General features: G+C 44.0%; 1 protein-coding gene across 6 annotated transcripts in view; it reads right to left on the reverse strand.

Moving 5' to 3' along the window:
* Nucleotides 1-25783, reverse strand: part of Opcml (opioid binding protein/cell adhesion molecule like) — a 1136545-nt gene that overhangs the window by 515508 nt on the left and 595254 nt on the right. For 4 of the 6 annotated variants that reach the window (XM_028883056.2, XM_028883053.2, XM_028883055.2 and 1 more), the window contains exon 1: nt 5674-6335. In XM_028883056.2, the coding sequence (XP_028738889.1) occupies nt 5674-5840 (167 nt within the window). In that variant the 5' untranslated portion in view covers nt 5841-6335. The other 2 variants (XM_028883057.2, XM_028883054.2) reach the window with 2 other exon arrangements.

A 25783-nucleotide genomic window follows, 5' to 3' on the forward strand; every position in this document is an offset into this window, starting at 1 on the left:
AGGAAACCAAGAGTCTACATATTTAGTGCTTTCCACTACCTTCACACATCTCTGGCCTTGGAATACATTTATCTTGTATGTGGAAGAGAGATCTCTTCATCAGGTAGAGATGCCAGACTGTCACATATGTAGTCCAGCCCTACTCTTCCAGGGCGACCTTGTAACATGACCCAGCCCTCAGTGCACCCGGTCCTTGAGCAGGGCCACTGACATCCTTGTTCTGCTTATCTCCTCGTGAATTTCTGCAGAGACCCGACAGACTTCTTCCCAGATATATTCTACAGCAGCTAGAAGAGTCTTCTGAACTTGCTGCCTGCTTGTTGTCTTGCCCTGGGGGATAGTAAAGACTTCTGCAAGGTTTCAGATCACATTGCAACACTGGTGGATACAACTGTCCCCTCTGGCAAGTGATTTGAGTGGAATCCAAAATCCCTCAGGTTCTGAAGATCTCCGAGTGCTGCCCTTGAGTGTCCTACAGCCACGTTGTTCAGATATGAGCACTTCATTGCTGTAGAGGTAAGAGTACTTGAAAGAGGTAGGGCCTGCTAAGAAGGATTAGAGCACTGAACTGTACTTAATCCTTGGTACCAGCCATGGTATCTGTATAGAACAAATACAAACGGAACTCCCATAGCACAGCCTGTCAATAACCACACAGGAAGACATCCTGTGTACACAGTGCATGTCTGTTAGAGCAGAGGTCTGCAGCAAGTGTTACTGGGATTCAAATGAGGGCAGTTCTTGACCACATGCAGAAGGCAGGAAGCTGAGCAGGAGTGAAAGGAGACTAATGAGTTTGAAAGTTGTGTGTATGGATGTGGGAGGAGGAGGAGATGATAGACACGATAAAACAGGAATAAGCTGAGAATATCATCAATTGTTACCAAGGAGTTCCATTTAGTCTCAGTAGCAACTAGCACATGTAATCACCCTTCCAAATCTGTAGGTTCAACATCCATAGATTCAACAGCCATAGATAAAACACACTAAAAATAAAACAAGTGTATCTATACCGAACATGTTCTTGTCATTATTTGCTATGCAACACAAGGTAACAACTATTTACACAGCATTTACATTTTTATTAGATTGGTAATTTGGAAATTATTTAAGCATGTGGGACGGTGTGCACAAAAAATACACAAGACTTTAATGTTAACAGGACAGCACTGTATACTTTTTCTTACCTGATGTTATAGACAGAGCAGAAATTGTTCCTGTATGTTCACAAACATACTGAATTGAGCATGGTCAGACAGCCAGGGTAAGAGTCAGCCAGAGGTACATAGGCCCTGTGCTCTGCTCTTTCTCGTGCACTGGCATAGCTGAGACACATATGTGTCATGGGGAAGATGTTTCAGTGCAGAGGAAGGACCCCGGAAAATAACCTAGCTCAGATATTGTAAGGCAAAAAGCCTCATGAAGAGTGGTCCTCAGTTCTGGCTTACTTGAGAAATGCTAAAAGAGAGTTTTAACTGCTTGCATTCCTGGCCATCTCCAAAGATGTCCATTCCAGTAGTCTCTAAGACTGACATTTGAATTTTATTTTCTAATTAATCCTAGGGGTAAAACCAGGAACCATACTCATGCTTAGCATGAACTCTATTCATCCTCACCTCCAAGGGGTATTTTAAATAATGTCTCAATTGCCTTCACAACAAGAATCCCAGGATACTGCCCATCATGAAGAAGGTTCCTTCTGGGACTCTACATTCTGGAAGGTCTTTTCATGCCCTCATCATCCCAGATCAAGAGAACTACTTCACTGTCATAACCCCTAACTTTGGCACCTTCAACATTAACATTCACAGGTTTCATGCATGCTTTGAAAGATCTGATAGTCATCCTAATTCATGAGAAAGGGCAAGCTGCAGTCAGTGGGTAAACAATACAGAAAACACCCAGCTCAACACCAGCGCATTGTCCTTGGTAATTCCACTGTCCCAGCTGCTTTGGCGAAATCCCACTGCCCAGATTATTCTCTGTCAGTAGTTAAACCTCACATGCTTGTTCCGAGTGGATTTCCTCAGAACTCCAAATGAAAATACAGGATAGTTTAGAAAAGAGCCATTAAGCATAATCCCCAATCAGCAAGCATGGATCAGCAATGGATTACTCTACTATGAAAAAGCAAGCAAACAAACAATAACAACAACACCAAAACAAACCACTTATTGGCTTTCCCTGCTACTTGGAACAAATTACCACAAGTACAGCCACTCATCTATTTTGGTATCCCTCAAAATATCCAAGTGAACAGGGAAACAAAAACAGACAGAGGAACTAACATAAATCAAGAAGTGCCTGTGGCCCATGAAGAAGGGATGGCTGGCACTGAGATGGCTTAATAGATACCAGCTGACCATGCCCAGACCTTGGGCACCTATCTGATTATGGGCATTGATTCAGACAGAAGACTCCTAGATACTTGTCATAGCTAATCTAACAGAAAGGCACAGAACATTTTTAACCCAACAGCACATAATTGTAATGAAATGATTCTGGCCAAGAGGGCCCATTTGTAATAATGAATTCAAATCAGATTCATAGAAGCTATAATTCAACCATAGAGAATAGCACCTTCATTTTCCATATCATCTCTCTTCCAAAAAGGCAAAATAACTCAATATTAAAATAATTATTTTTACTTTTCAAGCAGCCCTATGAAGTAGTTACAGGGATGATAATATCATCTCACTTATATGAAATGAGTTTTCATCTATACTGAAAACTTCAGGGTCTTGCTTTGGCACATCACTTCCGAAGGTCCCTCAGTACAATCAAAAGCCTGTCACAACAAAACTGATCTCCCACAGGAAGCACCTGTCTTCTGTGACTGGGAAACTTCTCATAGGAAAATCTGAGGGTCTACGTAGGCTTCTGGATTTCTTTACTTTACTGGTCTCTGCTTCTTGTCTGACTTTATTCAAGAATTAAGAATAGACTGGGAGACATGTGAACTGGGGCAGTCACCCTGGAGAGGATTTTCTAATGCTGATAGGTGTGGGTATCATTTAATTCATTGATACATTCTGAACACCAATTCCCAAGTTATAAATCACCAATGAACACTTTTTAAGGAGACTTAAAAGTTACTTTACATAGAGCTATAAGGCTGTGAGAGAGCTGAGCGGCAAAACTTTTTCCTAGCATGCATAAGGCCATGGATTTGATTCCTCGGTGTTATAAAAAAATAAACAAAATGTTATAATTTTTAGAAAGTAAAAATACTACCAAACATCACATGATAGATTTCTCCGAGGCCAAGGTGTGGACTCTCACTTACTGGGGACCTGGCCTCTCCATGAAACAACTGAGTACCATGCTCTCCTGATAAGGGAACACAGCTGCCAGTTCACAGAGCAAACTGGAAGGAAAGGAAATGGAGAGGGGCTGAGAGCCACACAAATCTGCACAGGACACTCATGCTGTTTTAAGAAATGCTGAGATAGTAGCAAAGAAATTAAGCTGTTTTAACATAGAGGATGTTAAGAATTAATGATGAACGGAAGAAATGAAGTAACATGAGTAACAAACAAGAAAACAGTATTAGGGAGGTACCCCATAAAAATAGAGCAGTGAAAGAGAAGACTGTATGTGGTAAAGAAAAAAAAATAGATGCCTGGAGAGCTAGAGAGTAAGACGTGGATGCAGGGATAGGTTTGTCTACACAGGGAACATGTGCAGAAGAGAGAAGAGAGGCAAAATCAACACTGGGAATGTGCTTACTTCTAAAAATCAGCTACAACAATAGTCAGGTAACCAGCAGCAGTCAGAGTTGAACATGTAAGTTGTCGTTTTCCACAAAGCATGAAAAGCAGCTATTCAGCTTTTCCTTTTTTATTCCCTTTCCCATTACCAAGCCCAGCTGTTAAACATTAGAATTGAAGATCATGAAAACAGGCCAGCAGCTAATAAAAAAACAGTAGATGGAAGCCAGCCCTCTGCTGTTAGAATGGTCTTATTGCATCCCAGAAGGCAAATGCTCAAGTTTCTAAGTTTCTGGTTTAATTTTTAGGGGCAAGAGGAGGACAGCAGATTTTGTAAATTTATTGGTGATATCTCCCTTGTTTATGAAACTCTTTGCCTTCAACAGAGCAAGAAAAGGAGTGTATGGCCATGTTCAAAACCTCTTCCCACTACTAATGTGTATCTATAGTTCCTGGGTTCATATACATTGTGGTTATATATTATTGGCACATTTGAACCACCAGTCCCCTGAAAATGTGTATTCCTACAAATCATAACTCAAAGAGCAGACTTGGAACCTTTCTTGAAACAACAAAGTAAGGACAATGCTCTTTTACCTGCTACAAGCTAAGGGATGCTCACAGGGCCAGAAGCACTTGCCACTCATACTGTCTGTAAGGGACATCTACATTCTCCTTTCTAGGACTGTGCAGGTCCAGAAGATTGGGCTTTGGGATCTTTCATTGGCTGATAAAAAGGTTCACCTAAGAACCACCCAAGGTAGAAAGAATCCAAATTTAATATCAGGGTTCACATAAGGAACAGCAATGTCTCAGAGGCACTTGTTTCCTCCCCAGGAAGAAGCTTGAGTCTGTGCTGGAAGTGCTCCACAAGGAAAAGCACAGGCAACAGGAAGAAGGGAACCCCACCCTCAATCTGTCCTTGCAGAAGCCAGGCATTCTGGCTGCAGAATCTGGGTCAGGATGTTTTATTTTCACCATAACCATCAAAGTCACAGGCAGGGCAAATGCATTCACCCTGTGTACACTGTGAGACGTAGTTAAGCTGGGACGTCCCCGAATCTGTCTCCTAGGACCAGAACCACCTCATTAAAGGGATAAAAGATGATATCTGCTGAGCTGGTGGAAAGTGGTGGCTGCATTTTTATTAAAGTCTCTGCTGCAGCAGGCCCAGTCCCCAAAGGTTCATATTCCAAGCATCTCCACCCCTCTGCCTGGAGCATGGAAGTGATTCTCTGTAACTCATTAAGCTAAAACAAAAAGCTTCCCTATTGTGCTTCTCACACAGGAATGATGTCGCTGCATAAATGCTACATGTTTCCTCTTCTTGGCCCTAGCACACAAAATACAAAGGCCTCATAATTTACATCAAGGCCCAAGTGCACAGTACAGGTTTAGTTTGAGTGGCTACGTCTTCAGCAGACTCATAAAAGGTCGTGGCCTGGCACAGGAAATCTAAAGCCTTTAATTGTGTGATTACGCACCCCCCCCCACACACACACACCCCACCTCCCCACACACAACATAGTTCTGCCAAAGATAGTTAGCTGGCTATCCTGATGGCCATCCTATGCCATCACATCCTCCTTGTCTGGAAGAAAAATCCAAGGCTATTTAGATAACCACACAGTGTTTACATGCCAGTGCCCACAAGTCTCATCTGGGTGTCCACACAGTTGTGAATCTTGCCATGCCATGGCCCCATGAATACATGGAATTCCAAAGTGTAGACTTCAACATCCCCTGTAAGATGGAAGACCACAAGTAGACCAAATGACAAAGCCATCCAAGAAACATGGTATTAATGAGCACACGACGCAAGTGGCCACTTCTTGGGCCTGCAAAAGGCTTCTCACGTGCTCCAATGCCCCTCTTTCAAACTGTCTTTTCTCTCTTCCTCGACCCCCTCCCCTTGAAGCCATGTACAATGGGTTCAGTCCCCAGATGAAGGAAGGCTCCCTACCTGAGGGTGGCGCTCTCCCCCTGCCGGACCGTCACATTGTCCATAGCTTTGGGAAAGGTGGCATCTCCGCTGCGCACCGGCACTCCTGTGGGTACAAGGAACAGCAGCCTGAGAGACACGACCACGAGGCACTTCCAGGGCAGGAACAGGTACCCACAGACCCCCATCCTTGTCAGTCACAACTTCCCAGAACTCCCGCAGCAGCACGGTCCTTGTCCCCTGCCCTCTCAGAACAGCCGGAAGTGTTGTGGAGCAAAAGCAAAGAGAGGGAGAGAGCAAGCCAGGAGCTGGGAGCGGGAGAAGGAGAGGCTGAGTCCAGGCTCTCCGGAGCCTAATAATTCTTCCTCGGCTCCAGCCTCAGCTTTCCAGCCTAGCAGAACCAGATGCCCCCTCCTGCATCCAAAAATGAGCTTTCTCGACGCTCCCTGGGGCGGAGGGAGCCCGCGGGGAGGGAGAACACGAAAGAAGGAGCAGGGACGAAGGTCACAGATTGTGCGTTCTCTGCCTCTCTCGGTGAAGCTACTTTAAGATTCAGTTGGGCGCGTTCTGCAGAGGTCTGGCATCAAAAGTTTATAACCCAAAGAAGGCAAGTGTCTCTGACAGAAAGGAGATGTCATAAAAAGCTCCTGCTTCAAGGAGAGGAGAAAATGTTTTATTAGATCACACACATGTATGGATAGAGTTAGAAAACAGCTCCAAGTCTCGCATCTGGACCCCAAGGCGATAAAAAGTTGCACACGGAGACCCGCAGCCGGCTAGCCGGGATCCTCCACTCTCAGGCTGTCCTCCCCGAAGCCGGGTGGGCGACTCCCGCCAGCCCGGCTCTAGCCAGCCCGCGGAGCGCCGCGGCACAGGCTCTGGGCGCGGGAGCTGAGCGGTCTGCGGCCCCCGCCTCCTCCGGGGACGCTGCACGGGACGCTGGGACGCGCGGACGCCACGCTCAGCGGCCGCCCCCGGCCTCCACGCCGCCTTCCTCCGGGGAGCAGCCCCTACGCGCGCGGGCCCTGATCGCCAGGGTTGTCATGGCAGCAGCTGCATCCCTGACCGCCACTTTCTCCGGGTGTCGACTCGGAACCAGCCGGCTAGCAAGCTGCACTGACTGCGCGCTCATCCCGGCGGGTGCGGGGCGCTGGCGCCCACCTTAACCCCCGCCGCGCCGGGACTGACGCTCCCACAGAGGCAGGGATCCCTGAGGGAATGTGCCAGACGCCTCAAGGGGCTCCACTCTCTCCTTGTAAGGAGAGCAAGCGGAGGAAATGCTGAGTCCCTCTCGCTGCCTCCCCTGATATGGGTGGGGAGATAGAGGGGAGGGCTGGAGAAGGAGTTCTGGGGAAGGCAGCAAATTGAAAACTGACACTAGCACCTTCGTTCCGCGATGCCATGCAGAAGTTGTCAGACCCCGCCCTGGAGAACTGAACTGCCTTCACCACTCCAGGAAGCTGAGCCAATCTGAATGCCCACCACTCTGCATCTCTTCATCCAAGCTGTAGTCCTAAGCCACAGCTTTTCCTGAGCCTGTGCAAAAAGCTGGAATAAGCTTCCTGTTCTGATGGCCTACCTAGAAACACTTAACTCCCATCCCTTCCATGTCTGCCTCCCTGGCTGACAACTCTGAAATTCTTACAAGGCAACAAGCAAAATAGTCCCCATTATCCGTGCACCTTATTGTGTAGTGAGAAGGAAGAGCTGGGAAAATCACGTGGAGATACTAAAGAGTAGTAGGACTGATCTTCATAAAATCCATCTATGACTTTATGATCGCAGGAGAGGGCACCATAATAGTGTCAGGAGGGGACTCCGGGATACAGTGTTCTTAGAGGCCAATCTCGCTGTTGCTCTGGGCTCAGATCCATCTCCTTCAGTCTAAACCCAAGAGCGCCAGCTTTCCTTGGGCCTGCCATTATTCTTGCTTCTGCTCTGCCTGGGAGAAGTCTCCCCTTGCTGCGTGGCTCTCACGCCTGTATCCTAATTTAATGGTTGCTATGCGCATCTGCTCTACTGTATTTTTTCTGGAAGCCTTTTGTTAAATTAGGCAGGGCTCCGCACAATTGGCAAAATGAAATGTAATTCAAAAATAAGCATTAAGCTCTTCGTGTTTATTACTTTAGTTGCTGAAGGATACAAAGGCATCCTACCTGCTCTCATTTCCAAGGGACTGAGCAAAAATGAATACTGCCCCGGTCTCACTTGTAAAAATGCTTAGCTCATGTACGTTTTTTGGCCTTAAAATTTTAATTAGAACATCTTACCTTGGACAGAGGACTTATCATTAGTTTTTATCAGCTATAGTGAAAACCGTATCAGGAGAAGAGCTTTTATACAGACAGGAGCAGGAGGTAAGCCTCCTCCATGAGGCCATGGGCTGCAAGACTGAGAGAAGTAATGGTGCAGCCTGGGGTTAGGTGATTCTGGGAGTACTACCAGTATTTGGGGGTCATCACTGCTCTCCCAGGCCCGACTCTCCCCTATGCCCAAGAAAGCTGAGGAAATGCCCACCAGTTTTAATGACATTTCTCTTCCAGATAACGAATCTGAGTTTTCTGTACACACATAATCCCTCTGGTCCCCTGTGATGCTTGCATCCAGGGTGGATCCAGCTGGAAAGGCTCTTATCAGTGGTACCCCGGATAGGGCTGACACTGAGGTCCTGTGCTTAGGACTCCTTCAGTCACAGCTTTTGTCTTGAATGTGGGTGAGGATATGGTGGAGCCTGGGCAGGAGGCAGCTCTGAGGTCATCTCAGTGCTCAGGGGTGGAGTGCTCAGATTGTCTCAAACACCTCCTGGTGTGGTGTCTCTTCAGAAAGTGAGAGCAGGAACCATGGTTACACTAACCACGGAAGGTGGCTGGAGACAGGAAGAGTTATTGGAGACTCTGAGAATGGAGAAAAGTACACAAGACTCCAGATGGAAAAGGGATCATTGAGACCAGTAAAGAACAAAAGCAGAGATAAGCTGAAGTGAGGAGAAATGTCCCCAGTAACACACACTGAGGCTTTTGCTTGTGAAGGAACAATCCAAGAAAGCTACTGTTTACCAGGCTAGCTTTCTCCTAGTAATGGCATCTGAGGACCCAAAGAACAAGGGATCTATCCTGTCTTGTCACAATGGTTCCTGGTTTAGTCTTGGTGACAGAATATGGGATCTGAATTCACAGACTTGTGAGTCAGAGAAGGAACTGCAAAAGTCTGGTCTGTGTGTTACTCTCAGTCTGTCAGCCTACAGTGTTGGGGGTGGGGGCCGTGGTTCATTTATTTGTAAGGCGCTGCTATGGAGTAGCACAGTGTAAGGATAAAATGTAAGCTTGCATGGGAAGAAGAAACAGAGTGGAGGTTCACCATGAACATGAGTAAATAATTTTTGCCAGGAATATTTTGTGGAAAGCTATGGCCATTGACAATGACAGAATAGGCCCCTTATTACACCTTCTTGGATATATGAATTTATATGTAAAGACAAATTATCATGACGATTGGAAGACTGGCTTTGAAGTTGTGTTTTTGTTCAAATACTGAGTCCTCACATCTCCATCTGTGCAACTCATACCAAATAATACCTATTTCATCCAAAGGGTAGTGTGCAAGAATGTGTTTAAGTGTATCCAGAACTGTGTGTAATGAGAAGTGAGAAAGTCCCTGGTGTACTGACCCTTAAAAGAAGAGTCTATTATTTATAGTCCCCAAGAGAAGGGCCACAACACCCCGGTGTCATATGTAGGGTTGGTCTGCACATAGAGAAAGTAAGAAGAAAGTTTGGCTATAGGCTTTATTATGGTTTCTATGGGAGGGGCAGGGCAAGGAAGGATGGAGAAACTAGCATGCTTATGAGTGGATAACATTTTGGCAGGTATGTGAATGATCTCAAGTGATCCTGAGCTTGATCCTGGCTTAGGGTAAAAAATGGCGCCATGTTCTATGAGGATTACACAAAGAAAGTGGTTCTTCCATCCAGGAATAAGGCAGTACTAAGAGAGCCAGTGTTTCTAGGAATAACAAGGTTTGATCTAATACATGTGTAGGGGAGCTTTTGATTAACCCTGAATGAAGTTAATGCTTGGCAGGCTGGGAGACATCATCAACATACTTTATGGTTCTATAGCATGATGCTTATTTTCATGTAATAACTGTGACATGGAGAAAGGCGTAAGGGAAATGACATAAAGCTCACTGTTCAAAGGAGAGCTTCAACTCACCTACACAAGTTTTGTTACATATGACAATCGGTAGCAGAAACACAAACGATAGATCCAGATTTCGGGGACTGAAGCCAGCATTAGGCAAGGAGATCACTGGCTACCTGGAGAGAAATGGTTCTGGACAGCTGGAGAAAAGGAATCCTGGCAGAGGAGATTGAGAGAAAGGAGAAAAAGAGAAGCAGAGGGAAAGAAAGGCTGTGAAGAGTCCTGGTAGCTTCCAGATGAGAACTCCCTTGACAGGTGGCAACTTGAACCAGCAGGTGGTATCTTCAGCCTGCAGATTGAATGGTCCAGAGAAACTGGGAAAGAGCAAGAATTGTCATGGCAAGAAAAGCCTGTCACAGACTAATGATGTTGGTTGAACTGGATGAAATGGATGGTGAGGTTACATACCCATTGTTTTCCTCCTGAGGTGTAAACTGTGCTTGGTGATAGATGATCAGCTATGTCTTGGGAAAAGCAACCCAGTGGAAGTGTGCCCTTGACTCATTCCACAGAAAAGACAACTAGCCAATGAAAATGTGAGTGAAAACTGTCAGGCAACTTCTGCTCAGAACCTAAACAAGACTTGACTGTTGATCCTTAAGGGCAACAATGCCCTGCTTCAGCTGCTGATCCTGTGTGCATGCATGCATGCCTGTGTGTGTATTTATAAGTGGTATTACAGGCTGTGCAAACTGCCTCTTGTCCTTGATGAATCACACAGCAGGAGATAACCAAGGCAAATAAAAAACAAACTAATTTTAAAAATGACAAAAACCCTTAACTCTGGAGGAAGTATATAGGTTATAATTCGGTAGGTAGGGTATGTGTCTAGCACACAGGAATCCCTGGGTTTGATCCCAGCCTCACATGATCTGGGCATGGTGACACATACCTGTGATCCCAGCATGAGGGAAGAGGAAGAAAGTAAATTAGGAATTCAAGTTCATTCTCTGCTGCATAGTGAGTTTGAGACCAGTCTGAGCTGCATGAGACCATGCCTCAATTTTTTCCTTTAAAAAACCCTCCAGCACTATTTCCAGTTTGCTCTCACATTAAGCCATTTACTAATTCTGTAAATATGATTACATGTCTATTTTATGGTGGACAGTATTTAAGGGTCTGGAGAGGCAGTAGTCCATGAATAGCATAAATATTTTTATGTACTTTTCTGCAAGGGTGTGAATAAGTATTGAGGTGGGAAAAAGATTATGAAAAATAAGTAAACAGACATATTTAGATTGGGCAATGTGCTATAAAAAAGTGTTATTGGAGTTGATGGGATGGAAAGGATGATAAGTTAGGTAGATAGGGAAAGCATCTTTCAAGAGGTAACATCTGGAGTGAGATTTGATTGGCTATTGGATCCAGCCACGTGGGGCCAGGAAAATGGCTGCTGTGAAGGCGAATGGCAGAGGAGCTTAAGGTGAAGGCGGAAGGCAGGAGAGCACTGGGTCTCAGCCACCCTGGCCATTGTGTAAGGATTTAATTCTAAGTGCAGGGCAATGACTTCAGAGACTTTCATCAGGCAAGTACCAGGATCCGTGAGATAAAATTTTGCAAATCTTTCTGACCGTGATGTGGAGAATGGATTGCAGAAGAACCCAGAGAGTATTAGACACAGAAGAGTAATTATGGTAGGTGCTGTGGGGTGGGAGGCAAATGGAAAGAAAGTGGCATCTGAATAGCTAAGGTTTGCTCAAAAGTGGGATTGGGGGGTGGACTAAAGGGAAAGAGTTGAGGGTGACTTTGATAGTTCAGAAGTAGAGCTTTCTGCAATAAGGATGGAGAAGGAATGTGGCAGAGGCAGTGGGTTTGAGAAGACTACAGCCAAGTGCAGATGTCAGGACTGCACGAGGGGGCAGGAACCTGAAGCAGCAGTGGAGAACTGAAGACTATTTCCTCATCCTCAATCTGCTTTCTCATTTGCTTTTTTAAAGAGGTGTTAAAATTCTCCTTGATGGATGTATCATAGTGACAAAATATCCACAGCATCCTTACTGGACCTGGAGGCCTCCATACCTTAGTGTGTACTTTAAAAACAGGCGACTTCATTGTACCCTATGTGACCTAAGACAGCTCCTCAACTGTAGGCATCTCAGTGCTTCATACCTGCTTGATTACACCCCATCTCCACTGAGCAGAGTCTAACATGAAGCCATCACCGTTTGTTAAGAACATGGAGTGCTGCTCACTTATAACATGTGGAAGGACTCCAGTTCAGGACCTCAAGCTCTACTGTAACCTTCCTTGCTGTGGTATAGAGCAAGGAAACGCCACTATTTTCTTGTGCCTGGGGCATAAAAGGGTCTAGGGTATGGAGTCAGAGGCTCCACAGCCAACCATCTGTGTGCAACATTGCTTCTGCTGCCCAGCTTCACTAGCCTCCAGCTTGCATCTCTATAAATGGCGGCAAGATACCAGTACATCTGTACAGTGCCTGTGAGGGTCTATCCTAGTCATCTCAGGCTGTCAAAGCAAATCTACGGACTGGTGGCTTAAACAAGAGAAGCTTCCTTCTTATAATTTTTGCAGCCCAGAAGTGTGGGAGCTTCAGGGAAGGCTCTCCTCTTGGCTTCTGACAGCTACCTGTTGGCTGTGTGCATACCCATGGCACACAGACAGTGCTCTCTGTTCCAAAGCCACCAGTTCCATAGGATCAGGATCACTCACATATGTAACCTTTATCACTTTTAAAAGCCCCACCTCCAAATGCTGTCACATTGTTGGTTCGGAGTTCCACATATGAATTTGGGGTACTCAATGCAATCCTTAACAGTGTTAAATGATACATTGCATGGAATGACCATCCTTCCAGGCACTCACTAAACACTCCATCATACTAGTCCTTATTTAACAAAGAAAGAGCACTATTCTCTGACATTGCAGGTTTCTTCTCTGAAGCACCTCTGTGGACAAATAAACTGTAAAAACCAATACCAAAACATTTCCAAGATACTTGGTGTGTGTGTGTGTATGTGTATGTGTGTGTGTGTGTGTGTGTGTGTGTGTTTCTATGTGTGTCTCTGTGTATGTGTTTCTGTATGTATGTGTCTGTGTATGTGTGTCTCTGTGTGTATGTGTGTGTGTCTGTATATGTGTGTCCCTATGTGTGTGTCTGTGTATGTGTGTCTACGTATATGTGTCTCTCTCTGTGTGTATGTGTCTCTGTGGGTATGTATATATTTGTTGTCTGTGTGTGTATCTGTGTGTGTGTGTGTGTGTGTGTGTGTGTGTGTGTTGTGGAGAGCAGGACATATTGAACTCTCTTCCTCTCTCTCTCTCATTTTAAAGACTAGCCTGTTTTAGAAATAGAAATCCCCTTTTCTGGATGAAAAAATTACATGATAATTCCTAAGCCTTTATCTTACCTCAAAGAGACTGTCTAGTTGTGTATCACTGTTGGGAAATTCACAGCCCCACACAGATAGCCAAACTGATCCATAATAAAATTTGTATCCAGCCATTAAAGCAATTTCAAACTGTGTGTTATTCAGAAATGAGGAAAACTTACAGCTTGTGTTTATCTGAGGAGTGTTGTGCCCAGCTGCTCTGTGTGCATGTGGAAAAACATGAAATATGGAGCCTATAATTTGAGGTATATTTGTATCATAGAAACCCATCTCCATAAGGTAGACCCAGAGAATGGAGTAACTGAGGAAATATCACAGTGTAAGCTGCTGAGGGACTAAGGACATGGGGATAGACACAGGTAGGAATGTGTTGCTAGTGAGCAGAATGGTAAGATGACTGGGCTGGGCAGGGGGAAGGCTCAGTTGGTAAAGTACCCACAACACAAGCAGGAAGATTGGATTGCAGCTCCCATGTAAAAATCCAGGTGCAGAGGTACATGCCTCTGATCCAAGGGCTGGGGATGCAGAGGCATGAGGATCCTGGGGACTTAGCAGCTAACTCTTCTATCTAGTCACTGAGCTGTGGGTTCAATTAAAGACCCTATCTCAAGCCTAGAGTAAAGGAGCAACTGAGATCACCAGGATTCGGCCTTTGTCCTCCACAGAGAAATGCATGCACATGCACACATGAACACACACGTGATTAAAAAAAGAATGATTGAGGTTCATTTGATGGCTACAAAGTCATAAGAAATGCAATTGCATGCGAAATCATACTGTGGTAAACTTACTGGTGTTAAGTTCTGTGTCCCCGGGATCACAAAGCAATCCTTCTACAACAGTTGTCCACCCTGGTTGAAAACACCATTTCTCATTCTCATTGTGCACACTTCCCAAGTTAGACAAATGTATATTAAATGATTTTCCTTATCACCACTAACCTACAAATTCAGATGTGTTTAATCCTATCTTGTTTCTCTTTTCCCTCCTAGGCCTCAACACATTCTTCTTCAAGCTAGCACACATCTATCTCTACCAAGGAAAAGTCACATTAGTCAGGGAAGAAAATGCCTGACTTTAATCCCAGTGCTGCCCCTTAAGAGCTGAGATCTGAAGTCAGTCATTTATCTAGAAATTTGTGTTTGCTCATCTAGAGGCAGTGTTAGGAAGAGAGCCTTCATAACTAGGCATGGTGGTACACATCTGCAATCCCAGCCACTCAGCCACTCAGGAGGCTGAGAAGGTAGCATCATCTGAACCTAAAAGTTTGATAATGGTCTAGCAAACATAGCAATGCCTTGTCTCCAGATAAACAATAAATAAGTAAAATAAATAAATAAACTTTGGAGGTTTTGGTCTAAGTGTGATAACATACAGAGCTGATCCCAAGCCAGGGGGAGGGGGGTCAGCATAATGGCAGCTACCAGTGATGGGTTCAATTGATTTTTCTTCTCTATCTTTAATATCAAAGTGATGAAATTAACAAAACACAAAAATAATCAATGGGCAAATAAAAAACAAAAACGATGATTTAAAATAAACTTAAAACCAGCAAATTAGCAGAAAATCAAGGCACACAAAATTGCATTTGGAGAGGAATCTACTAGTTTCCCAAGAATTAGAGTCAACTGAGAGCTGTAGAATATATATGATGCTATGACATCAGTCCTGTATCCTTTTTTCGTTCCAAGTCTCCATGTGTATTTCACAAGTAGCTGTCTCCCATTAGAACTGTAGGGTCCCTGAGAGCAAAGTGTTTGCTCATCTTGATTCCTTTCCTACAGGCAAGATCCTGGCACAGAATAAGAGCTCAGCAAATATTTGCTGCCAGAGAGAGCTGATGTCTGCTCTCTAGTCTCTAGAAAGTCAGTGTATTAGACAATTTTCTCCAGAGTGGCTGAGTTAATTATATGGACAGACAGGTAAGTAGATAGGTAGTTAGATGATAGATAGATAGATAGATAGATAGATAGATAGATAGATAGATAGATAGACAGATAGGTGATAGATAGATAATAGACAAAGAAATGTGAATCTTAGTAAATAGATAAAGGAATAATAGATATTAGATAATAGACAAAGAAATGTGAGGAGCTTGGTCACACAATGACAGATGCTGTGAATTCTGGGATCTGGTTTCTTCTGAAAACTGGAGATCATTGGGTGAGATTAAGATGGTTGGGTCCAGGTCCAGAGATCTTAGAACAAAGGAGGTGTAAGTGCTGATCTGAGGTAAAGGCTTGGAAATCCAGAGAGCCTTCTTCAGTAAGACACGGAGTCTAAAGGCCACCAGAGCTTTCCTGGTGTTTTGATGCCCATGGAAGAAATGGTATATTACAGTTTAGGACATGGAGACATATAGCCTCCTTTGTCCCATGTGTTCCAAGCCTATTAGATGGTTCTTACCTACACTGAAAGGAGATCTCTGCTGAATAAATTAAGATGCACATGCTCATCCTCCACTCCCCAAACATCCTCACAAACACACTGAAAACAACACTGTACTATGTTCCTAGACAGTCCTTAATCCATTCCCAATGATCAAGAGTAAACCATCACATTTGGGAAAGCTGACCAGAGACCTAGGGCTAGCCCCACTAATGGATTTTTCTGGAGTCTCTCTCATCCCTTCTTGGCCCCCAAACTCCACAGGAGTGGGAACTATAAGGCATAAATTGCATTAAAGTATTTCCCTCTAAAAAGACTAGAGATTCCTATAAAGGACCTATTTGCACAGGTATACAGACAAATCAGCTTCATTATTTTATAGTCACACCTCATATAGTTCTGTGAATCAAAGAATTAGAAAAAACATCATATTGAGACCTACAGTGGACAGTAGTCCATGAACCAGACTTTTCTAAGCCCAGCTTTCCTCATTATTATGTGGAGAAAACACTCTATTTTATTATTTTCTTTAAGGAACTGAAATATATATATATATATATATATATATATATTTATATATATATATATATATATATGACATCTTGCATAGAGCTTGGGACAGAAGAAGTTTTCAGGAAGCAGATGCCCTGGCCTACCATCACCCAGTGTCTACTCCCTTCTTGCTAAAAAGAATATGGTGTCCATGGGTCCCACAGAGAAACAGGAACTTGAGGGTTTTTTTTTTTTTTTTTTTTTTTTTTGCATTTAATGTTAGTTACTTTAGTCACATCTTTTACAACCTCTCCTTCGAGACAGTGGGCAGGCTAGCCTAAAACTCTATATGGACCAGGTTAATTATGAATTTTCCAACCCCACTGCCTCAGCCTCTTGAGTTTATGACAGCCAAACACCTTTCTTATGATGTTAATCTGTTTTGTGCTTTACTAACCAATTCATTCATTCTTTCATGTTTGTGGCAGGTGACAGTTAAGGGCACCAAGATTTAGCAAAGCCTTTTGAGGGGAATGAGGATAGAGGAAACATGACATGTTCCCCACCAGTTGCAAATAGGCTCACAGAAGAAATAAATCAGACAGTATATTATGGTATGAGAAGATTAGAATGGGTACAAGATGCTTTGGCATTTGGAATTTGGCCATCTAAATCAGGTGAGAGTTCCTAGAAAACTTTTCAAGGAGGCATCTTCTTGGTTCACCTGTAATGACCTGGTAAGATGTAGGCTCCCACTTGGTTTCAGTTTGGGAAACTGAATGGATTGTGTTACCAATCACAGAGACATAGCAAGAGAGTTGGTACTGAGTAGAGACAGGATGTTAAATGTTGGACTTGACGCGCTGGTGAGACATCCAAGAAAAACATTTTGTTGGCATTTGGATAAGTAGGTTTTAAGCCTTAGAAAAAGACAATGTTTGCAGCTCAAGATCTAGAAATCAGCTTTGTGTAAGCAGGCGCTGAAGTTGAGTGCTGATGAAGTCAGTCAGCTGGAGCAGGGGAGTGAGGAAGAATACAGCATCAGGTACAGTTCTGGGCAGTACGTACTCTTGGCAGCACAAGCAGCTCAGAGGGGGAGTGGAAGGTAAGGAGTGTCTGAGGACAGAGAGGGTTGCTCTGGACTCAGCAGCTGTAAAGACCCGGAGAGAACAGTAGTTGTCTTGGCCACTTTTCTTGTTGAGGGGCAAAACAACTAGCAATTCAACAGGAGGAAGTAAGTGACTATTTTGGTGCACAGTTCAGTGGCACAGTCCCTTGTGATGGGGACATCACCATGGCAGGATCTAGAGGCAGCTGATCACATTGTGTCTGTATTTAGGGAACACATCAGGGGTGAATTCAGCTCTCTCTCTCTCTGTCTCTCTCTCTCTCTCTCTCTCTCTCTCTCTCTCTCTCTCTCTCTCTCTCTCCTTTGAATTTAGTCAAGAACCCCATGTCAGGGAACAGTAACATCAGGGTGGGTCATTCCACCTCAGTTAATCCCTCACAGACATGCCCAGAGATTTATCTGCTAGGTGATCCCAGATCCTATCAAGTTAATAGTATTAATATACTACCCATCCCTTGTCAACTTGATACCCAAACACAACTTTAAGCCTCTTAAAAGAGTCTCATGGCCATCTCATAACAGAAAATACACACAATCCAAATTCAACATAGTCTTAAACAATTCCAACATAATAGTCCAGAGTCCAAGTCTCTTCTAAAGACCCAAAAGCAATGCTTTAACTGTGAGTGAGACCTTATAAAATAAAGCAGAAGTTATATCCCTCCAAAATACAATGACACAGAATAAATATTGCCATTCCAACAGGGACAGGTAGGGTCATAACAAGGAAAGACTGGACATAAACTCAGCAAGGCAAACACTAAATTCTTAAACTCCATGTTTAAGATCTGAGGCTCAGGATGGATTTACTCAAATGGCTTAGATACCCTCTATCCTTCCAGCTCTACTGCTCACAGCCTACAAAGTCTGTCTCCCCTCCATGCTTGCAGTTTTCTTTAGTGAACTTCCCATAGAACTTGCATCTCCAATATCCTGGGTCTGCACTGCTCTTTAGACTTCACCTTCATAGCTTTGCATGTGGCCTCTCTGGGATCCCTTATAGAAAATAAGGAATCCAATCCAGCCACACAGTGTTTGTCCTGCCTCTGTCACACCTATAAAAACAATCTCACATGGAGGAAACTGGCAAGTTTTTCTGCCAGCTTAAGATGTGGCCAGTGTAGCTCAAGACATGAAACACTCCCCCAGACAGCAGTTTTCCAGCGGGAAGACCTTCATCAGCAATCTAGGTTTAGGCTCTTTCCTTCCAATTGAATTTAGATACTACCAAATTAGACCCCTTGATGGGTAGGGTCTCTCCTTCAGTGCACCTTTTGCATTGTCCCAGTGAAGAGCAGGATATGTGTCTTTAATGCTTCTAATCTCTTTAACGATTGCTATTTTCCTCGAACCCAATCTATCTACAACTTTATTTAAACTCCATTTTTTTTTCTCATCAAAGTGTCACATTTTTTTATATTTTTTTTCTCTGCTTCTGGCTTTCCTTCACTGTAAACCTGGACAAATACAGTGAGTGAGGACAATAGCATAGCCTCTATTCTGTCCTATCTTGAGATTTCATTACCAAATGAGTTAGTCATTTGCTTTTGGACTGAACCTAGTTCAGGCCCTCAGGATACAGGAACAATATAATCAAATTCTTTGATGATCTATAACATGAATGACCCTGTCCAGTTCCCAATAGTGTCCATGTCCCCTTTGAAAGGTCATGAACTGGTCTTCCACTACCCATGTTTCCTCTGCATTCTAGTCTTCCAAATATCCAAGCTCTGCTTTCCTACCGAGGCTTTCCTAGCCCAGAGTTTCAAACACTTTCACATTCCTCCAGCAAACATCCACATGGCAGTATTGGTCACAACCACAGCCCTGTTTCTCAGTACCAATTTTCTCTATGAATTGCTTCTCTTGGTGCTCTGACAAAATGCCTTTAAAAATCAACTTAAGGAAGGAAGAGTTTATTTTATATAACAGTTTGAAAAGACGGACCCTCGTGGCAGGGAAGGCAGGCATGGTGGTGGGGAAGGAAGGCAGCAGGGGCGTGGAGCAGCTGGTCACATTGCATTGCTCCTCAGAAGCAGAGAGAAATGAACACTGCCCTCAGCTCCCTTTTCTTTCTACTTAGTTTAGGACTTCAGCTTATGCATTGGTACCACCTGAAATCTGTGTGTTTTCTCTCCCCTCAGTTGACCTCGCAGACATTCCTGGAGGGTTATCTTTTAGGGGACAGTAGAGCCTGTCAAGATGACTATCGACATTAGCCATCACAGTAGTTAATGGTGTCAAATTTAGAAGATGTAGCTCAGAAGATTAACCACTGGGGTTCTAGCTGACAGAGTGACGGGGAACTTGGTGGGTTTCACAGAGGCAGGTTCATTGTGAGGCAGCAGCAGAAGTCAGGTGAGGACAAGCTGGTGGTGGGAGAGCACGAAAGGAACGAAGGAAAGAAAGAAGACAAAGAACCTAACATTCAAAGAAGAAAGATTACACCTTATCATTTCTGGAAGTATAAAGAAAAAAGTCACTAATTCTTTTCTTTTTATCCTCATGGTTCCTTGCTGTATTGATATTGCTAACACTAAAAATGGAACTCAGCCTGTAGTAGATTTTCCATAAGTATATTCATTTGATAATAAAAATAGTTGTATACTTCTAATACATAACCTCCAAGAGTCTCACAGACATGACTTTCAAGGCTCACATACTAAGTACTAAAAAGTCAAGGTTTTTTTTTTTTTTCTGTCATTTGGGCATTGGATGAGACTTTTTCATAGCAGTAGAGCTGAGATTGACATACTTTTAGAAGCATTCTGGTTTGCTGTCTACTATGTTGGAACACACTATTATTTATATTGTGAGAAGTTAATCATGGGGGAAAACAGGTGTTGGTACCACATGGCTAACAAACAATAAAGATAGGCTTCAGATACAAGGATTTTAGTCAGTAAAACATAGCCAGATTCATCAGAAATGGTGCTTAGGATTTATATAACCATCACAAAACACAGCATCTCAGGATGAGGGGCAAGTCTCTTTTACAAGCAGTGTTACCCTAGATAACCCACGTTTCACTCTGAGGTCCGTGCAGGCTCTCACCCTCTGCATGGGTACTGGGGTCCTGATCACACTTTTCATGATCATGCTGTAAACGTTGTCACCAGCACCATCATAATTGGAGATAAATATCCTCTAGCAGTTATATCTGTGGTCCCTAGCACATATACGTCCCCAAATAGTAATGAATGTGGTCCTACCCATTTGGAGATGGTATCACTTAGGATCAAAGCTGAGGTGACATCACATAGCAATGTAAAAGGAAAGTTATCCATGGAGGGACTTGTCAGGACCACCTCTGTTGCACTGATAGTCCCCCTCTTACCACATCGCTTTTTCTCCACACATAATTCTCTAACTTCTCTCCAACCTTGTTCCTGCCACCCATCTGGATGGAACCAGTGCTATACAGACATAGAAAGAAAACAAAAACATTTACTACAGGTCACAAGACTCTAAGCTGTTGGCAGGAAATACAGTCCAGAGGACTAGGGGTAGGGTTATGAATACATTGTTGATCCTCCCTCCACTGGGCATCTGGAAGTACAAAGTCCTAAGGAAAGGAAATGGAAAATGGAAAGCAAAATAAAAGGAAAGAAAGGGGAGGGGAGGCTGTAGGCAAGGAGGCAGGATGGAGCTAAGCACCTACTATTACTTAAGACTCACCAGAGGACAAGCCAATGGGGCGTTTTACAAGTGCAGATAGAGTCAGCGACATTTGCAATAAACACACAGAATTTTACACACATACTGACAAATGTGTGTGTGTGTGTGTGTGTGGAGAGAGAGAGAGAGAGAGAGAGAGAGAGAGAGAGAGAGAGAGAGAGAGAGAGAGAACAAATTATTTTAAGAAACTCACTGCCATGATTATGGAGATTGGAAATCCATGATCTCTACATGAGCTGGCAAGCTAGAAACCCAAGGAAAGTTGAGGCTGGAGTTCACGTATTATAGCTAGCTGTTGGAAGAGTTCTCTCCTCTCCTGTCTTCATTCTAGTCAGGCTTTCAACTGACTGGTTGAGGCCCACCCTCAGGTGGGCCATAATGTGCTTTTCCCAAAGTGCACAATGTTGATGGTGTATATAAAATACCATCCCAGGGTGTTTGAGTGGATGCCTCCATACCACTTCCTAGCCAGAATGACACATAAAATCAAGCGTCACACATCTCATCTCCATGCTCCTTTGAAGCAGCCATCCTGAAAGAATTAAAACAAGTGTTCCTTTAAGAAAGCCATAGGAGGCAAATAGAAAGCCCCATCCTCTCCCCTAATATCTGTTCCACAGGCAAGCTAATGCCTAGAATTTCTGCCTCAAAAGACAAAGCCCCCCTCAGCATTTAAAAAATTCAAATTACCAAGTGCTTAGAAAGAGGAAGTACATTGGTGTGAATGGATTTCATCCAAAGTGCAATTTGTTTTTCCCTTTCCTAAGTGGGGAAGAGGCTCCAAAGAGGTACAGAGCAAAGGGTTAGATGCCACGGAGAGTGAAAAAGAAAATGGACTACAGAGAGACCAAAAATAGCTCTTTAAGAGACATAATTATTCAGAGCTTCAATTTACCTACGTCTACTTTAGAAAAAATCAGAATCTACACATGACCTTAATACATGGCCCAGATTTAAATGTGGCACCTTGAATCTGGGAGACAGGAAGGAAATTGGAAGGGGACATTTCAGGGCACACTCTGCCAGTGTTCAGGAGTGGGGGGGAAGAAAAGAGGGGCTGGGCTGATCTCTTCACACTCATAGTAATGTCTATTGTTGGTTTTTTTTTTTAAAAATAAGTTGGGTGGTTGCCTGCATTATGTTCCAGAATTGCGAATCATCCAGCAGACTTATAACTACAGGGCAAAGCTCCAACCATCAATTAAAAATTGGAGTCGGGGAAACATGCATCCATCTTGCTGAAACTGAAGTGGGTATGCTGCGTGAATCTCTGTCTTGATCACAAAGACTGAACTCTAAGGTATGCAAGAGCCGAGAGAGAATATAGAATCTACTCCCAACACTGCTACTGTCGCTGTATTAGCATTTAGTCTCCACGACAGACTACCTAAGGCAAAGAAGTTAAAAGAGGATGGTTTCCAGGCTCCAGTCCACTCTGACACTTGGTCCCATCCTTATGGCCTGTGTCTGCACACTACAACACTGAACTACACTCAACTCAGCACAAATCGAAAAGGCAGAGAGAGAATGAAGGGGTAGTGGTCCCAATTTCCCCTTTCCAGGCAGACCCTGGATGGTCTAATTCGTCCTAGTAGACCTACCTCTTAAAGGCTCTTCCACAGTAGCTTCCCAGTGGCACAGAACCAAGCCTTTAACACACTGGGCTTGGAGGACATATTAGATCCAACCCATATGAAACTACAAAAATCATCTTGAGTGAGATAACTCAGACCAAGAAAGACAAACATGATAAGCACTCACTCCTAAGCGGATATTAGCTGTAAAATAAAGATAACCAGGCTACAATTCACAGACCCAGGAAGACTAGGTAACAAGGAGAGTTCATGGGGTGATACCCAGATCTCCCTGGGAAAGGGAAATAGAAGAGATTTTATGAGTGGACTGAGGGCAGGTTGGCATGGGAACATGGGCAATCAGTTTGGGGGACACAAAGGGGGAGAGTGCTTGACAGTGATTGCTGGAGGGGTGCATTTCAGGGTCGGGTGGAAGCCTGCTGGAGGGGAGTCTCCCAGGAGTTTACAGGGAGGAACCTCCAGCTTAGACTCCTAGAAATAGCAGATAAGCAGCCTGAACTGGCCATCTCATGTGATTAGATTGGTGCCTTGCCCAATTGTTGTCAGAGAGGCTTCATCCAGCAACTAATGGAGGCCAATGCAGAGACTCACAGCCAAACATTAGGCAGAGGAGGAGAAAGGCGTGTACAAGCCAGAGGGGCCAAGGACACCATGGGAAGGCTCACACAATCAACTAACCTGGTCTCATAGGGGCTCACAGAGAACTGAACCAACAACCAGGGAGCCTGCATGGGCCTGACCTAGGCACTCTGCATATATGTTACAGTTGTGTAGCTTGATCCTTTTGTGGGACTCCTAACAGCTGTCTCCAACTCTTTTACTGGCTTTTGGAACTCTACTCCTCATACTGGGTCGCCTTGCCCAGCCTTAATACATGGGGAGGTGCTTAGTCTTACTGCAACTTGATATGCCATGTTTTATTGATACTCACAGGAGACTCGGAGTCGTCGTTTCCTGGATGGTGATGGAGAAGGAGTGGGTAGGGGAATGGGAGCAGGTGGAGGGAGGGACTGGGAGGGAAGGATAGGGGGATGGCTTTGGCTGGGATGTAAAATAAATAGATGAATAAAGAGGATTTCATTATCAGAGAGAGAGAGAGAGAGAGAGAGAGAGAGAGAGATCTAGTCCATAGCACTTACTTTATAACAAATACTTCACTTGTACAAAATATCTAAGAGAAATGTCTTGCATGCATAATTCCACCTTTCCCAGTAATCCTAATTCCGTAGGGGAGTCAGTGACTTGGACATGATCAGAGTGTCATGAGCAGAGCTCTATAAAGCCGCAGGCCTTCTGTATCAGCATAGACTTGCAAGAAGATTGTCCTCTTGGCATAGAGACTGTTTTTTTTTCTGCACAAACTGGAAATCCCATGTGGGCGAAAAGCACAACTGTTGTAGTGGAAGTGGGAGTCTGAGGGAGTCCAGGAGTCTAATGGCAGAGGTCAACAGGGAACAACAAGCTGAGACAAGACAAGATCCCTGCAAAAAGCACAGGCTGCTTGGGCGGAGGGCAAAGCCAGACTGTGAAATGAAGCTGTGTCTATTTTCCACTCTCTCCCTCCCCCTCTCCATCTGCCTGTCTCTTCCCTTTTCTCTCTCCCTCTGCCTCTTCTCCCTCTGCAAACCTTCAGCTGCTAATTTCCATCCGACACATTTAAGAATTAATTCCAACACTTCTCTCTCCCTCTGTCAAGATATCCTCCTCACTAACCTCCCCCACCCTTTGGCAATGTGCGCGTTTTATTCCACAGACTGTTTGCCCGACAATTCCCAGACGTGGTGATTTGCTCTGACATCTTTGTGTATGCAATCAGCCCATGTCACAGAGGGCCTGCGGAGAATGCGGGGACCAGCTCTGCTGTAGGACAGCCTTGTAACTCTTCAGTGAGACCGAGACACAGGGGGCTTGCAGGGAGGAAGGACAGGGACTTTCATAAACTTCCCTTGCCACTGACTACCAGCAGTCTCCATCTGGATCCGGCTCTCCAGACCACTGAATAGGACATGAGTGACTCTTTTGCAAGTAGCAAGGGTCTGTGAGACATGAATCCCCACCATCCCCATCTTAATTAACGCAAACTAATGGTGCTGGGCAGGGAGTACTAAAAATAGTTTTCTGGATAAACTGAGACAGAGACATAAACAGCGCAGCAAGCTGCACCCTGGTGTCTGCTCAGCTCTGAAACATTCACACTTTTAGGCACATTTAAATGACTGGAGCACAAAATTGAATACTTTTTCCTCTTAAATCAATAGTGTGTGTGTGTGTGTGTGTGTGTGTGTGTGTGTGTGTGTGTGTGGAGTGTCTGTGTGAGTGTATACGTTGAGTGTGTGTATATATGTGTTTTGAGTGTATATGAGTGTGTGTTTATGTGTGTGTGTTGAGTATCTGTGTGAGTATATACATTGAGTGTGTGTATGTGTGTTTTGAGTATGTATGAAGGTATGTATGTATTGAGTGTCTGTGTGAGTATATACATTAAGTGTGTGTGAGTGTGGGTATATGTGTGTTTTGAGTGTGTGTGAGTGTGTGTTTATATGTGTATGTTGAATATGTGTGGTATATATATTGGGTGTATATATGTGTGTTTTGTCTGTGTGTATGTGTGTGTCAAATGTATAAGGGTTATGGATTATCATAGTGAAGGCTGGACAGGAGATATCTGTCTTGTATTTGAAATTTTGGAAAATTTGTGATTATTCTAAAATAAAATATTAAAGAAATAGTGGGAAAGAGCAAAGGTTAAGGACTGTAGCTCAGTCAGTGGGAGGGCCATTGTCCAAGCTGCATAAAGCCAGGTTTTTGTTCTACAGTGCCACAAAACCATAAACGAAAACAAGATGAAGGAAGGGAGAAACCAAGGAAGGGATGGACAAACAAGTCCATTTGGAGTGGCTAATATAAAGAAATATGTCCTTCTAAAGTGCATAAGACATGAGCAACAAGTAGATTGCCTCCGAAGTACTTTCTTCATGTGAGTTTGGCTGATTGACTGGTGGGTTTATAGATACAGTTGAAGCGGGAAAGTCAAGAGATACTCAGTGTTGAGAAAGGGAGGAACAGCCAGTGCCTCGCACAATGACTGACCCAAATAATCCTAGTCCCCGGAGAAGTCCCAAGCATGGAGCTGCAGATACCTCAAGCATGAGGGCAGGGAATCCAAACAGGTTAGCATTCCAGGCTTTGGAATGTCACCTTGGCTTGCCTGTCTCCAGTTTCCTCACCCATCACATAAATCACTATGACTTTCAGATTCCATAGCCTACAGACCTGTGGCCATGGCTGGATCAAAAACCT

The sequence above is a fragment of the Peromyscus leucopus genome, chromosome 7 (assembly GCF_004664715.2).
Source record: "Peromyscus leucopus breed LL Stock chromosome 7, UCI_PerLeu_2.1, whole genome shotgun sequence".
NCBI lineage: Eukaryota > Metazoa > Chordata > Mammalia > Rodentia > Cricetidae > Peromyscus > Peromyscus leucopus.